At 30.7% G+C, this 16,515-nt stretch overlaps 1 protein-coding gene across 7 annotated transcripts in view; it reads left to right on the forward strand.

Annotated features, from left to right (window-relative positions):
• Positions 1–16,515, forward strand: part of LOC130654775 (diacylglycerol kinase zeta-like) — a 39,302-nt gene that overhangs the window by 16,554 nt on the left and 6,233 nt on the right. For 5 of the 7 annotated variants that reach the window (XM_057457393.1, XM_057457395.1, XM_057457397.1 and 2 more), the window contains exons 2-19: positions 8,557–8,737; positions 8,857–8,931; positions 9,393–9,452; positions 10,474–10,731; positions 10,859–10,936; positions 11,055–11,126; positions 12,211–12,258; positions 12,349–12,383; positions 12,987–13,047; positions 13,228–13,341; positions 13,487–13,557; positions 13,725–13,800; positions 14,604–14,682; positions 15,032–15,087; positions 15,214–15,279; positions 15,743–15,816; positions 15,924–15,966; positions 16,293–16,358. In XM_057457393.1, coding sequence (XP_057313376.1) covers positions 8,557–8,737; positions 8,857–8,931; positions 9,393–9,452; positions 10,474–10,731; positions 10,859–10,936; positions 11,055–11,126; positions 12,211–12,258; positions 12,349–12,383; positions 12,987–13,047; positions 13,228–13,341; positions 13,487–13,557; positions 13,725–13,800; positions 14,604–14,682; positions 15,032–15,087; positions 15,214–15,279; positions 15,743–15,816; positions 15,924–15,966; positions 16,293–16,358 — 1,513 coding nt within the window. Of the gene's footprint in view, positions 1–6,131; positions 6,182–7,429; positions 7,920–8,556; positions 8,738–8,856; positions 8,932–9,392; positions 9,453–10,473; positions 10,732–10,858; positions 10,937–11,054; positions 11,127–12,210; positions 12,259–12,348; positions 12,384–12,986; positions 13,048–13,227; positions 13,342–13,486; positions 13,558–13,724; positions 13,801–14,603; positions 14,683–15,031; positions 15,088–15,213; positions 15,280–15,742; positions 15,817–15,923; positions 15,967–16,292; positions 16,359–16,515 lie in introns of those variants that run through there. The other 2 variants (XM_057457396.1, XM_057457392.1) reach the window with 2 other exon arrangements.

A 16,515-nucleotide genomic window follows, 5' to 3' on the forward strand; every position in this document is an offset into this window, starting at 1 on the left:
TATTTTTAAGTGGCGATAGCAAAGCTTTTTTAGGTCGCATTTTAAAAGTTTAAGAATGAAAACCGACAATAGAAATGCTTTTTAGATCGCGTTTTAAAAGCCTAAGAACAAAGAGTGGCGATAGAAAAATGGTAATTGATCTAAGGTGTTCCCAGGCCACATCTAGGTGGCTTACTTAGTTACAGAGTGCCGAAATTTTTGCAAACCGACTTTACTTTTCTAATCCAAACCCTGAATGAATTTAGGTGTATAATGATTTTTTAGTCGTTTTAACTTCCAGAGCTAAATTTCCCCTTAAATATTAAGTTCTTTGTTGTGTATTGACCTGGAAAATATTTTCTTTAAGCACTTTTTTTGTAAGAATATACTACAAACAATGGGTCAAAAGTTTAGAATATCCTAAGAATATGTGTAAGATTGATTGTTTGTTCTAAATATAAAAATTTGTATGATGCATAAAATTGAATAGAAGTTTACTTTTTTATTGCTTTGTCCAAAGCAATGGGCTGTTACATGTAGCAGAATTTGCCATTAGCCTATAGCAACCTATAGCAACCTATTATCATGGTAAAAATATATTGAGAATAATGAGGATAGGATTTGTCAAAAAAGTTAGGAACATTGAGGCTGAAACCAAAACACACTATTCTTATAAAATACGGCGTGTATATCCCAGAAAAGAATTTATAGAAACTGTAAAAGAAATTTTTCCATTGTAACTGTTTTTAACGCTATGAAGTGGGTGATTCAAAGTTGATGTCGTTATAATAAACCTAAATGTAAACAAACTTAAAAGGGCACTCCAGTAAATTATTTTTTTTTGAAAAAATGTTATTTTGGTAAGACAATACATAAGTATATCAAAATTAACCTGCAACAGTCGTTAATAATCTTAATTTATACCTTTACCGCGTCTGGAAACATCTTTAATTTCAAAAAATTTTTCAAGGTCGCGTAAACCGAGAGGACTAGGTCCCAATAAATAAGCATATGTCACATTGTACAGAAAGTCTGGCGGCTCGCCTTCTAAAAGTTTTGTTTACTTACTGTTTGCATTGTTCGTTGATTAGAAGATATAACTTAGAAAGAAGATTATAACTTAGAAAGCTTAGAATCAGATAAAACTCTTTAGACAGTCGTATAGCTATAGCTTTGTAAAAGACTTTACAAAGCTACAGCTATACGACTCCGAACCTCTTGTGTCTTACGAGGGAAAAATTAATAATGCAGTAGATGTATAAAGTTTCTTACTTTACAAGCTAACTTATTTTTATTTCACCATTCAGCAATGTCTTTCCTCTGCACGTGCTTTTTTGCACACAAAAGGAAACAAATTTATGTAATGTTAAAATATTCTCTGTGATGGAGAACCATTAAAATACGTGATCAAAAGATTGAATAATGTTCGTGTCATGATAAGTTGGTAAAACAGGGGTATTAGTATTGTATAAATAAAAATCACTCTTATCATTATCGTAGGTCATGCGTTACAGAAGCTACTGATTTTCAAGTGGTTGTTTTAACAAAGCTGTTTTAGAAACTGTGTTATCTGCATTGCATGCAGCATGAACATTAACAAAGAGTAAAAGAAAATGGGGACATTTACCCCCTGAAAAAATCTGTCAGGTCCTTCCATCAAAAAAGCTTCTTTTTTGAAAGACAAAGAATAGAAAGTGTCGAGCGCTACGAAGAAAACATGTCTAACTAGATAATTTTTTTATCGGTGTTTGTATTGAAAATTGATATAATGTTCTGCTTTTTAATATAAAAATGTACAAAACATTATTTGGTTGTGTTGTGTGGATGCAAACTATAATCGAGTATATAGTATGAAAAGAAGAAATGAGAATCTTCGACCGCGTTGACTAGCTAAAAGGCTTTTTTACGAATTGGCAATATTTCATGAAACTTTATTTCCTGGAGTTCTCTTTTAAAAGAACTATCAGTGAGGTGCAACGAACAAATATAAAACCTTTGATAGCTGGCTAGATTTTCATGACGTATTTTTTGATCCATTTTTGTTTGGGTTCTTTCTTTTTCAAAGACGGGATTCTGTGAAAACTAACTTCTTTACACTTCTCTGATCGATTGATACATCCAAACGCAGAACAACTATCCATTTTTTTAAGATTTAAAGGTAAAGTACATACAAAAACAAGCAATTTAATGTAAACTAATGTGAATATTCTCTGTACTCACTTTGTACTCGCTCAAAGTTTCTGCACAACGTCATTATTTATAATCAGGTCCAGTCCTAATAGATGTTGGGCCTGTCTGTTTTTTTATGAGAAAAAAAATTCAATATGTGAAGGCTAGTACAACAATTTTAAATGAGGAAAACAAGTAAAGTAAGTTTTTTTCAAAATTTTTTATGCATTTCTGAATATATATAAAAAGAAAAAAAAAATGTGATTTTTATTGGAGTTCCCCTTTAAATCAATGTTTACATCTTTTACATTTCAATTGTTTGAAATATATTCAATTCCTAAATTCGAAAACGCTGCATTGTTATCATGCACAGCATGTTTGTACTGTTTTCCTGACACGTAAAATCAAAATAATTTGATTTTCTTGATTATGAGTTTGGGTCTGTAAGGCAATCTGTTCTTTGATTATTTTGCATTAAATTATTACTGTACAATGCAATATACTGAAATGATTCAAGTTTTTATATATCTCTTTTATTTGTTGTTAACTATTGATTTCTTATATTTTGAGTAAAATTTTGGGACGGATGCTGTATGCAATGGACTGAATAGCTGATTTGGTATGATTTATTACAAACTGTAAATTGGGGAAGTTTTGTAATAACCCTTTTTGTAAGACTTAACGAAATATGTTGGATTTTTTGTCTAGTATACTATTCTCCGGGTGTACTTCTGGCATGGCAAAGCAAGTATATAGTTTCAGCAAATTTTTTATCTTTTTTATTTTTTTTTTTTTTTTTGTTGCACCTGCTTATATTTTTAAATGTTTTGTGTTAGCGGGTATAAATATAGAATAATGCAGATTGTGACTTAAAAAAATCCAAATTACTGTGTTGTATGTGTTTCTTTGTTATCCCTTACACGGATTAAATGAGACATTCAGTGGATTTTTCCATAGGAATACGGCTAGTGTTTAATAATGTTAACTGCCAGACTTAGTGTAAGAGAAATTATTTCAAAAAAAAAGAAATGACCAACTAGAAATGGTAAAGACACAGGGTCTTGGCTAGTAATATTATAAGGATTTTTTTTTGTTTGTTTTAAACGTGGTGATGAACATACCTGGCTATAACACAAGGAAGAAATCAAGGCTTTGGCTAAAAATTGTTGTTTTTTTTTTTTTATTTTTTCAGCCCTAATTCAAAACCTGTATTAACTTTTTATTTGTAAAAAAAGGAAATGCTCTGGCAAAAATAGTACTTGGTGGCTGTTTTGTCAGATATGTTTTTAATGTGCTCATTCTAAGAACTATGGTGAGCAATCTATTGGTAAATTGTTAACTCGTCCAGCAGAAAAACAGAACTAACAATAAAATTTATTATTTTGTCAAATTTTTAAACTAATTTTTTTTAAAAGGTTTTTGGTTTTTTTTTGCAAAGAAGGTTCAATTAAACGCCTACAGATTATTGATATATATCAACTGTTGTGAAGAAGTATCTAAGAAACTGTTTTCCCCCACGCTATTCTTTACTGGGAACAAATATTTTTTATTAGAATTAGGCTTATCTTTAGTTTGTTTCTTGTATTTACTTTTCCATTCGTTATTTCTATTAATCAATGAAACCCTGAAATATTTAGTTTATGAGAAAGGTCAGACTATACGAATCCTGCATATCTTTCCTTTATGATTTTTGATTGTTTTCAAATTTGAAGAATTATTATAGGCATTTCCATATTGCTGCAAGTAGGTGTTGAGATTGTGTATCATTTATTATCAATTTGTTTACATCTTGCCTCACTACTGCCCACATCACAATAGTTCCCTTCCAATTGAATCTTTTATGATTTAGCTAAGCCTTGGAAATTCTATTTTGCACACAACACTTTCCATAATAAAAAAATCACTGAAAAATGAAAATTTATAAATTATTTACAATCAGTAGGAATATCGTGGGTGATATGATGTATAATTTGAAGTCGTTTATATTCTTGAAGCAAACTGTAAAAACATGTAGTGTTGACTGCAAACCTATCCCAGATAGGCAGTGTTGTTGTTTGTCTGTTCTTTCTTTATTTATTTATTTGTTTGTTTGTTTTTTTGTTTGTTTGTTTGTTTGTTTGCTTGTTTTGTCCATTTGTTTAATTTTTTTGTGTTTTAAGAAGAGATGTTGTGTGGCTAATAAAACAAGTATGTTATGTTGCTAAAAGTTTTTGATTGTTTGCTTTTTGCTTTTGTTTGCTCTTTCTATTTCTTGTAAGAATACCAAATAATTTTAATTTTAACCTAATAATCTCAAATGAAAGCTCTACATCAAAAATCCAGTATTTTTGTAAACGTGCTCAAAATGTATTGCATTTAACTCTGCAACAACAGCTCAATTATGTACACGTAATCTTTTCATAAATCATTGATGTTTCAACACCTTTCTTTCATTTAAAATGCAGTGGTGTGTGTGTTGCTGCATTATTTATCCTGTTTTTTTTTTCTTAGAAATAATTCAAATGCTATTTTGTTTTGTTTTGTTTTTAAGGAACAGGGTTTGCAAAAAGTGAGGTGGGTTATTAAAAAATTCTTAAAAGTGAATAAAATCTATTTATTTTTCTGTATTTAATGTTATTACGAATTTGTTGTCAATTTTAAACTTTACACAATAACACAAATACTCAAAAATGTTTTAGTCTTTTGATGACCCTTCCTTTTTTAACTAAAAATGTTATTGTGAATTATCTTCTCAAGTGGTGAGTTGTTTTTTTTCAAATTTTCATTGTATATACTTCTTTTATTAACATTATTTATAATCATGTAGCATATTCCCTGGTTGCATTACTCCTTTAACCCACTTTTACGTTAATAACGCTTCAATACTATCCAGCAATACCATCCTGAAATATTTTGCCGTGTGTTTACTATTTCGTACAATATTTCATCTGTCAATCTTAACCAATTTCGTACAAAAATATATTGATCAAAAAACAAGAACTCTCTAAAATTCTGGCATTTTAGTTTCAAGGCTTATACACTAAGTTTTTAAATTTTAAATAATTTTTTATAAACTTGGGATTTATTAAGTAGATTTTACACATGTTTGCAGTAACATCAACTAAAATGCAGGAATAAATATTTCATATTCTTTGTGTTTGGGAAGATAGGATGCTACAGTTTTTAAATTAGAATATTTGGCTTAACATCACATAAAAACCATGGCTACAAACATATTAAAAGTGGATATATTTCATTTGTCTTTCCATCTATTTTAATAGAAAATAAAGTGTCTAATATTAGACTCGTATTATACTGTATCTCAATATTATAAAAAAAAGTTAGATTGAGATGAAAACAGTGTGAACATTACAAAAAAACAATTTTCTGCCAGTGAAATAAGTGATGAATATTTAATAAAGCTACCTTCAGAGCAGATTGTTCCTAATATGGTTTTTATTTTTTATTCATTGTTGTACTGGTGTTTCCATTTTTGAAGCAACTTCTGTTTCCATTTTTAAGTACCTCCATCCAAACCAGTAATACGTAAATCCATTACACTGTACTTTTCTTCAAAGTCGTGTTTTTCATCATACTTTCATTGTATTATTTTATGAGGTTTGTAGTTCATGAGGAAACCATGTGTGAAAATTGCAGAATAAAGTTAATTGCTAGATATTTGAACAGTGCGTAGGTGGACTAATAATAAATTGTAATAGTTTTATTCAACATCTATAACTTCTCTAACTAAAAGAAAGCTGAACAAAAACATTTGTGTTTAAAAACAATACAAATCACCCTCTAGATTAGTGTTTTTCTTGTCTGTATGTTTTGGTAGTGAATTTAAGCGATATTAAACATATGCTGCGTATAGGCTTTCATTGAGTTTTGTTTTTTCATTTTAAAATAAAAGAACATGTTGGGATAAGAGCAGCACAAACAGCATAAACTGGCCAATGGGTGTTTTTAAGAAATTGGATTAAGTTAGCCTTTTCCAATGTTTTGTATTCGTGAAGGAAATGCAAAAAAGAATTGGATGGCTTTCTTCTGATAGGTTGGTACTGATAATAAATTCCCAGACCTACTTAAATTTGTTCTTTGTGAATAAGTTATTACTTTTTATGGTTTTTTGTATGTTGGTTTCTTTTTGCTGAATATGCTGCAAGAGGATAACTCCACCTTGAAGAATGCTAAAGTGTTTCAAGTGTTAGGTTTCCTGTGATATTAAATTCATTTTTCTTTTTACTATTGTTTAAGGTGCAATAGAATGGTTTTGATATTAGTACAGAATAATTCTTCATTGAATAAAAAATTAAAAAAACATATTATAAAAGTAATTTACAGAGAATTATCTATTCCTTTAAACATTTGGTTGAAAAAAGAAGTCTAAAAAAAATATAGATGCAACATAGAGTCAGTACGATTTTTCTCTTTTTATGTTTTTAATCTTTTCTAGCTAGCTAACCCATAAAATCCTGTTTTTTAAACATAAATTCATAAAATTTGTTTACTATTCTTCTAGGATATTTCACTGCCCACTTCTATCCTGTTTTGACTTATATAAAACAAAAATAATTCTACGAATTATTTTTTTCTTTTGTTTACAATCTTTTTATTATTTACTTCCAAATGTTTTTTGTTTTATTTTGTTTCTTTAACTTTTTTGTTATTTTAGTACCTTGCTAACAATGTGACTCTTTATTTACCAGAAACTTTACCATTATACATAAAGTAAAATAATTTAAGACATACCTTAGATGTTTTGGTGTCTAGCATCACAGTTTTTTATTGTTGCATTTTTATTTCAATTACTTTTTGCAATGTCAGGTCCAGTTTCTATCATTCTTTGATTAATGTGTGGGATCTTAGTAGCCTATTAAATTATTGTGTTGCATAAGTAAATAATGTTTATGTAGTGGGCAGAATATTTCTCCCTACACCTAAGCATACATTGGCTTAATCAAATTTTACATTAATCATCTTTCCCAAGCTGGAATACTTTACTGTTTACTTTTTAAGTTTGACTTTATTCTTCTGTGGATGTTGAGTTGTTAATAAAAGAATTTATATTTTTTGTCCAGCTCATGTCAGTGCTTGTTAAAGAATATAATGACTTAATTGATGCATATTTAGAAAGTTAGTAATACAATGAAAGCTAATAGGTCTATTATTTCTTGCTTCAATGAGTATGTTGACATAATGACATGAATAACACAATTATAATGCACACATACATACTAAAAAGACATAATTACTTTTGAGTTTTTTGTTAAGTTAGTAAACTGACTGTAGATGTTTTTTTTATTGTTGATATGACAAAGAGTGGAAAGTGTTATTATTTATAAAGACAGTTTTTACATTTTACAGTGTAATGTAATTGGACTCCACATAATGTTACAGAGTACATAAAGTACATAGATACTGTTGTTTATTATTATTGATACAATGGCAAATAATAAGTTTTACATACCCTTGCCTCAGAATTCTGAACGTAGACATTCTTCACCCACTTTGCCAAAGAGGTTGAACGAAACTCTTGCAGTTTCACCACTAACATTAGACGATGCAGCCTTGCAAATATATCGCAAGAAGAACTCACCACAATCTTCCCCAAGAATTACTAAGCGATTGTTAGGTCAGACACTATCACCTCCTTTAAGAAGTGAGGGTAACGATAATTTAAAAAAACCATCTCCTCGCCTTGCTAAACGGCTTTTTGGGAAATTTCAGTCTACTGCAGATGTTTTGAAAGAAAGTTCAGGTGTTACAAAGTTAAAGGATGTTAAATATGAGTAAGACTGTTGCGATTATTTGGTTACAGTATTTTTATAGTATTTATATTTTATGTATCTCTTTTTATTTTGTAACCTTTGGAACTTTTGATGCACTTCGTATCTATATATGTGTGTCATTTGTCTTGCGGCATGTCATATTTACATGTTCCTCTGTTAAACATGATATTTTGCTTATTGTTAGTTTGAAATCAGTAGCGTATCTAGACTTCTTGTAGGGAGGGCGGGTATCCAGTCTTCAAAGTTCTCACTTTGCCTAGATTGCATTTCCGACTTATAATAGTAATAATCTGTCTTTATAATAGTAGTAAATCTATTGCAGCCCTTGACTGTAAAAAGAGCTGTAGCAGAAAATAAAGATTTGTTAAACTTATATACTGAAATACTAAAAGGACTCTAAGAACTACATTTTCTTCAGGATTTGTAATCATCAAGAATAAGAAAGCATTTTTAGGCATCAGAATTTGAGAATCCTTTCTAGCATGTAAACTAGATGCAAAATCCATTTAGATACTTAGTTAAACAGATATAGTAACCCTGTGTAAATTTTTTCTCAATTTTTTAACAATAGGGTAATTTTCTATATTTTTTTGTGTTGCTTACATATTACCATCTGTGTTTTTTTTTCTTTTCACAGAAAGGCTATGTCCATGCCTCATGGAACAACTTCAACAGTCGATCAGAGTGAAAAATGGATTCATGATGCACGCAAACAAATCTTTCCAAATAAAGTTGACTGGGCAGTACATGCGATAAATGGTGCACACATATGGATAGAAACAGATGCATCAGGTTGTTTTGTTAGTCAAGATTGTAAGGTATGGAGAACGGTTACTTTGGTTAATAATTATTGTTCACTTTGTGTTTTTCTACCCTATATTTTTATTCCTAATTCTCCCAAGTTTTGCTACATATATTTATGTTTTGATATGTTTAGAAAACCGGCCCTCGCAAAAAATGTACAGTTTGTAAAGTAGTTGCTCATCAAAAGTGTATTGAGCAACTGGAAAGGGTAAGTTTGCTAGACTTCTTCAGTAATGATATAGACACCACCTCCACCTTCAAATTTTCCCATGAGACTTCATTTTCAAAAATTCCCCTTGCCTCTTGATTTTGTTTTGGATTTCATGTCGCAATTGAAAACTTTTGCTTCTATTCCTGTTGTTCATGCTGCAATGAGAGAGTTTTTAACCACATTTAGAATGTTAAATGCTCTATCCAGATATCTTCTTCTAAAAGAGGCAATGTAGGAAGAATCACACTATAATCATTAATACCATACATCTGAACAATTTACAAATACTAAGTAAAATGGGTTTTTATAGCAATCTTTTCTCCAAGTTTTCTAAATTTGCTACCTGTTTTCTTCTTACAAACGTGATTTTCTTTTTCTTGAAAGGGATAGGTTTAAATGAATGTTTTTTGGTATCATTCTTCATATAATAATCGAGAATTTTAAAAATCTATTTGTAGATACATCAAATAAAATGTAAACTAACGTTTCGAGAAGCTGCACCAAAAGGTGGTGTTGAGGTAAGGTTTATTTTAAGGTGGGTCTCCACTTAAACGAAAATGGTCAACTTGATTGAAATGATCAACAACCGTTGACAAATAGGAAGCAATGATTAAGTAAGTAACGGAAAGTTGGACTCCTAACAGCTAGTTCTTTCTCTGTACTTTAACTGTGTTACATTACTGCCAGAGATACATTTAGCATTGCTCTAACTTGCTTGCCTGACGAACTAGCTGATTTATGGCCAGTATATTGCTCCAAATGGGCTGACAACAATACATTTAAAATGCGCCAAAATGGGGACTCGAACCTGAAACATGATGATTACAAGCCGAATGCGCTAATGATTTTAAAGAGAATTACTAAAAAATGTTGTTGTGCTTAATGATTGCTTATATTTAAAAATCTATGTTATGGGCAGTTTCAGAAAATTATTTATTATTTTGGGTCAGTGTCACAGGGTGGCCACACCTCCTAAAATCTTCTGAATAACCTAAAAAAGCAGGATTCTTGTAAAATGTTCTAATTACCTAAAATATGGAACAAAAATAATGATTCCTAAAATCTTTTAGCCTGACATGTATTCTTTTTTAGTTCCAAGTAGTTCTTTTTTATTATCACGTTTTGTGAAACGATTAATCAGTATGTATGCTAAAAAAAGGCTCGATTAATTATAAGAAAGTGTGCTTCCCCGCCTTGTCAAGATCTCCTAAAATATCGAATGGTTTTTGTATATTTTTGAGTGATTTATCCTAAATTGTGACCCCTAATCCTCCCAAATTGTCCTGGAATCTGCTAGAATTGTAACATTTTAAATCTGTGTGTCAGCTTGTACAGATTGTGTGGAGGAGCAGGTTTTAATGATTGTTAAAAGAAGTACACAAAATATTAATATTTTTTGTAAAGTATATCTTATATGTATAATAATATCTTACTAATAAAAGCATACCTTTTGTTGAAAAAAAAGTGATTCCTCAAAAGTCCCTGATGTGGCTGTATTTGATTTTAGCATCATTATTCTTAATTTACTTTTTTCATTAGACAAATCCACCTCATCATATTGTTCGCCGACGAAAACTAGATGGTCGGTGTGATTCATGTGGAAAAGCTTTTCAATCAATGTTGTCGTATAAAACTCAAAAAGATTATATTGCTGTAAATTGTTCCTGGTGTAAACGAGCATATCACATGAAACCAGAATGTTCAAATACATTTTTATCAGAATCCCAATGCGACATGGGTATACATAAAAACCTGATATTATCGCCATCTTGGATTGTTAAATTACCCCCAAGAAAGGTGAATATGTTTACCTTAAATTATTTAGGAAAAATTGACATTTTTATGCACCCTGTAGTGTGAATTAGATACCTATTCGGTAACATCTGATGATTTTTAAAGCTTTTTGTCAATTTTTGGTTCCTAGTATTCACAAATAAACAATAGAAGAGGTGGCAGGCCATCAACTAGAAGACATTCCAGTAAAGAACGACGAGCATTTGTTGTAAGTTTGAAAATACCATGAGCCTTACTTCCAACATTTCTGTTTGGTTGCACTTTTTACCAAAGTCATGATGACACAGCAAAATAAAAGTGGGTGTTAAGAAAAAATTTTTTTATAGATCAAACCGATTGAAGATAAGTTGAAAATTCCTTTACTTGTCTTCGTTAATCCAAAAAGCGGTGGTAACCAGGTGGGTGTTTTAGTTTTTATTGAGATATGTAAATTAGATGATAAAATTAGTTTTGTTTATTTAGTTGGATAAAAAAATGGAATTTTTATTAAGGAAAAAAATGTGTATAATAATGTCTAGTTAACAACAATTTATTTGTTGAAGAAAAAAATGTCTACAGTTAGGTAGCGACATAACTGTAGCCGTGGTAAATTAAGTTACCTCTTCCTGTGCCAATCATCGTTCGTTAATTAAAAAGCCTGGATTGCATATTTAAAAGGAGAGCTAAACAAACAGTACACCTGGGGTCTCTTATGAAAAAAGGGATGCTTATTTGAGTTGGGGTGTAAAATCTGGCTTTTACAATTTTCACCTCGATAATCACACCGAACATATATACACAACCTATAATCCATATATTTATGAATTATTGTTGATGCAAATGTAAAGCATGTAATCTTTGTGTCATGTATATTCCAGGGTTCGCACGCCTTCGTAAATATCCTTAATCCTTTTGCAAATCAAAAAGCCTTCTCATATCTCCTCAAAAAAAAAGGCAAACATCCTTTTTTCTTGTCAAAGAATCACATAATTATTATAATACACCATTTATGTGTATTCCAAAAACATTTTTCCTGCATGGTCTCTCTCACCTAATTTAGAATTTTTATATTTCTTATGCATTTTATGATGAAAAAGTAAAAAAAAATCCATTTGCATGTGTGCGTCTACTGGTGTTACGAACTTATTTCTTCTTTTGTATACCTATGACAATATAAATGAAAATTTAATGTTTTTTCTCATTTTTAGAACTTAGGCTTTCCGCAAAACTAGAATAAAAATACCACTTAATATACTTCATAACAGTACAAATTTGACTACCTATTTTGATCTCAGAATTTGTGTGTTGTTATTTTCATGAAATTTGCGTCTGAGACAGTTTTATCAAATGTTTCTTCTAAGCTGATCATCTGGGCTCATGTAGTGACCTGCTTGGTGATAAAAGAATTGAAATAATCTATTTTGTAACAACAGTACTATGTTGTATTTTTAATCGTTTTAGTCATTTGAGAATGTTATGCAAGGACATTTTTTTCTTTTTTAGGGTGCTAGAATTTTAGAAAAATATCAATACATATTAAATCCAAGACAGGTATAATTTTGCGTTTGGAATACAACTAAAACATTTCTCTTTTGGTGACGATGTCCTTCGCTTACATGTATTTTTAATTTCTTTTTTTAGGTGTTTGATTTGTCACATGGTGGACCTAGGTTTGGGTAAGCATATATTTTGTGAGAAAATTATTTTAGCCCGTGGTCATTATTCATGTTACAATATACTAGATACATCGATATTGCGGTTAAACAGAGAAAAAAATATACTGCATAATTTATATATTATTACAGTTATATGTTTAATCTGGAAAACGTAGGGATTACTTATATCCTATGGTATCCTGCAAATTTTGAATCATCTCCCTATCTTACGGTTAAACTTCCTTTTGATTTATTCCCCCTAAACAACGGCTGTTTATTATACGCCTCCATCCGACCAAAGGTAAGTTGGATAAATGTTTGAATTATTGAAGAGGTGAAAAAGGATAATGTTTGAACAAACAAAATAGAGACCCCTTTCCCTTCGGTAAGCAGAAACGCTATATAAAGTTCTGGCGTGAAAACATATTTTCTCTTCAAACATTTTAATGAGGGTCTATGCAAATTTCCTTTGGTTAGCTAGATTTAGTTAATTGAAATCTACTACATTTTTTTTTACTTTTAAATTTTACTTTAACTTTTAAAAATAACAAATAGCTGTCCAGAAATTCCAATTTTCGAAAATTATCTGCTGTGAATCTCATGCATGTTTATTTTTTGTTTCAGCCTTGATCTGTATCGCAAAGTGCCTAATCTTCGCATATTAGTATGTGGGGGCGACGGAACGGTAAATTCATTAACTTACAAAACACTTCTGACGTATGGAATTATATGTCTTTTATTTGTTAAAAATGTCTGTAATTTTTAACAAATCGATAAGCTAATTTTTAATTAGAATCTGTGTTTTTTATATTTGAGTTTCTTGTGCGTCAGCATTGTTACGTCTGGCGATTAAATCTAATTTTAGGTTGGCTGGATTTTATCTGAAATCGACCGATTAAAAATCAATCCTCCACCCGCCGTTGCAGTTCTCCCCCTTGGAACTGGAAATGATCTTGCAAGATTTCTCGGCTGGGGCGGGGTAGGTGCCTTTATACCCTTCCGTAAATTAACCACCCTTCTTCTGAAAAATTTGTTAAAACTCTTGTGCAAATTAAGACTGCAATGTTCTGGGAATAGAGGATTTATGATTTTATTCATGTGTTTCCTTGTTCATTTCTTCTCAGGGCTACACTGATGAGCCACTTAGTAAAATTCTTAGTCACATCGAGGAAGGTGAAGTGCAAAGACTTGATAGGTATTTACACTTTATTGTTGCACTTAACACTCTCAGCGCGCTGTTTAATTCAACTGATTATAGGTATACACTTTCTTAGTAAACAAATTTACACGTCATTGCGCTTGTGTTGGTTTCGATTCATCTTCATGTATAACATTTTGTGATTCTTTATTATTTGTTTCCAGGTGGGATATAGATGTACAACCCAATCGTAACGCACCCGTCGAAACTGATCCAAGCGACGACAATTCTGTGGCGAGGGTATGTTTGTGTTGCGTCTATGAGATACCAGTTTGTTTGCTTAGTTATAGCATGGTTATGAAAGTTTTTCTGTGCAATTAAACATATTTATTTTGTTCTGCCCGCCACCCCCGTGTTGATATTTTTGTTCCGAGCGAAATTTTTAAATGACCTTCTCTTTCGTATTCATTACTTTAAGAAAAAATCGTAAAGAAATTAAAATTATTTTCGCGTGGGCCGTTTAAACTGACTGGGTTTGCCAATCTTTATAGTAACTTGCCTAGAAACACAATTGGATTAAAATTTAATAAGATATTAACTTAATTTACAGAAAGAAGAAATTTAATGCTATCTCGAAATCTATGTTCTTTTTGGATTCTTTAACCGAGTTTAATTTTCTGTCGATTTTTAAAAGATATATTTACGTAAGAAAACTAAAAAGCCATACTTCACAAAATTAAACTAGTCGAAATGCTCCTAATTTTCATGTTAGAAAAACATTACTCTGATTTATACAAGTTCGCCTTCACTGACGTTAATTTTACAAGGCAACTGTCGATGTATATTTGTGAGTTTCACCACGAATCTTTTAAAGCATAGCAATTTGAATTTGTGTTGATAATATACCGTTAGTGTTTCGTTGAAAAGTAATTTTAAATGTATGTTTAGCATCCTTGCTCTTCACTGTTTATCATCTTGCAATAATATTTGAATTCGTTTTCATCCGTAAAAATTGCATAAAAACTTTTATGGATATGGGCGTGCTATTAAATTTCTTTTTTCTTTTTATAATTTAAAGATATATTTTATTCGTTTTTGTACAGCTTCCACTATCCGTGATGAACAACTATTACAGTATCGGTGCAGATGCTGATGTCTGTTTGGAATTTCATGAATCCAGAGGTTTGTTTATTTTACTTAACCTTACCTAGATATTACAGGGTGGTCACTAACTTTAAGTATTCTGAACACTTTCTGAAACTTCTTCTAAAAGTGCGATTTACTGGGAAAACTTATGTTAGAAAAATAACAAAAAATCTGGAAAATAATTTTTCTATTTTTTGTAAAAGTCTATTTTTTTAGTCATCAGGTTTTTTTTCAATAAAGTTTCTTCTTTTGTTGTTGAACCTATCACTTCTAGAAAGGCATCACAATTTACTCTTTAAATACAAGTGGCCACTCTGTAGCGATAGAAGTTACTTCTTAAGTTTAGTATGGTATATTTAAACAGTCGATTCTTATTTTTTCTTAGAGGCAAATCCTGAAAGATTCACAAGTCGTTTAAAGAATTTATACTTTTATGGCAAGGTTTGTTGTTACATCAACTTCATATTTTTTTCGTCATGGTGTGTAATCAAGGAGTCAAGAAGGTCTCTCCTTAACCTCCTGGATGTAAAGAACTCATTTCTAAAGTGAATTTTTTTTCCTGTTTAGTTAGGTAGTGAGTCGCTAATGAAAAGAAAAAACAAGGATTTATATAAATGTATTCATAGTCTCTTGGTAAGTTTACAGCAACATATTTGTTTTCTTTTTTTATTGATAGAGTTGCCACTGTTATATGATTGTCACGCTAGCTTCAAATCTTCAACATTTCTTTCCCTGTCTGCTTGCGTGGAAGAGAACGAAAAACTTTGGTGAAATTCTTAAAACCGAGGGGCCTAGAAATTATTAACATTAAGGCAATCGGGGGTCGAGGTATTTGTTGATACTACAGTAAGTTGAGCGAAAGTGATTAAATAGGAAAATTTCTAAGGGATTGAAGGACGTGTTTGAGATAAGGAACAGTTCGAAATAGAAGGCAATAAAAAAGGGTGTGCTGTAACATTATTGCGTTAATTTCTCGCATCGTTCACCTATTGGACAAAAACCACGGTTAGCATATTTAGTTTTCAAGGGTTCGAGTTCACAGTTATTAAGAATCTTTTGTATTTTATTAATATTATATTTATTATATTTCTTTTAGTGTGATGGGTGTGAACTTATTGAAAAAATACGCGAATTAAAACCACTTTGTTTAATATTTTTAAATATATCCTCGTAAGTTTGTGCTTACTTCTCCTACATGTGTTAAATGTTTGTCATTGGTCTTTCTTCATCAAGATGGCTACTGACCAGCTTGTAAAATGTTTACGTTCTTGTTTTAGATATAGTGCTGGCACTAGTCCATGGGGAAATCCTAATAGCGAAGTATGTCTTCATGAAGTTTGGAGTAATATGGAAAAATTATGTGTGCTAGGAAAGAAAGAAATCCCTCTCAGCTACACATTCCACTATATAACTTATCTTATGAAACATGAATGTTAAATTTACAATTTAAAAAATTTCTGAACCTATAAAAAGGTGGTGTGTGTGATTAGAAATTTTTGACATGTGCGTTTTGTTATGCATCAGCAAATATTATATCTTCAGCCCTTAATGATACTGTAGTACTTACTATCTATCCTCTTAATTTTGATTTGACTAGCTTTCACTGAAACATTTTCCCAAAGTATCAAGTTATCTTCTGATTTCAGGAATTCTTGCCGCAAAGTTGTAACGATGGTTATTTAGAGATAATCGGTCTGACGTCCAAATCAATGGTATGTGTATCTTAATGCCTTCTTTTTCACATTTAATTCGTTTCCTACATTGCATTTTACGTTGACTCCCAGTACATCTCAGCAAAAGAAACACCGAAGTTGGAAAATACTGTTGGTATTTTTTTTTTCACTTTTAATGCATTTTTATTTTCTGTAT

Source organism: Hydractinia symbiolongicarpus, chromosome 8 (genome assembly GCF_029227915.1).
Source record: "Hydractinia symbiolongicarpus strain clone_291-10 chromosome 8, HSymV2.1, whole genome shotgun sequence".
NCBI lineage: Eukaryota > Metazoa > Cnidaria > Hydrozoa > Anthoathecata > Hydractiniidae > Hydractinia > Hydractinia symbiolongicarpus.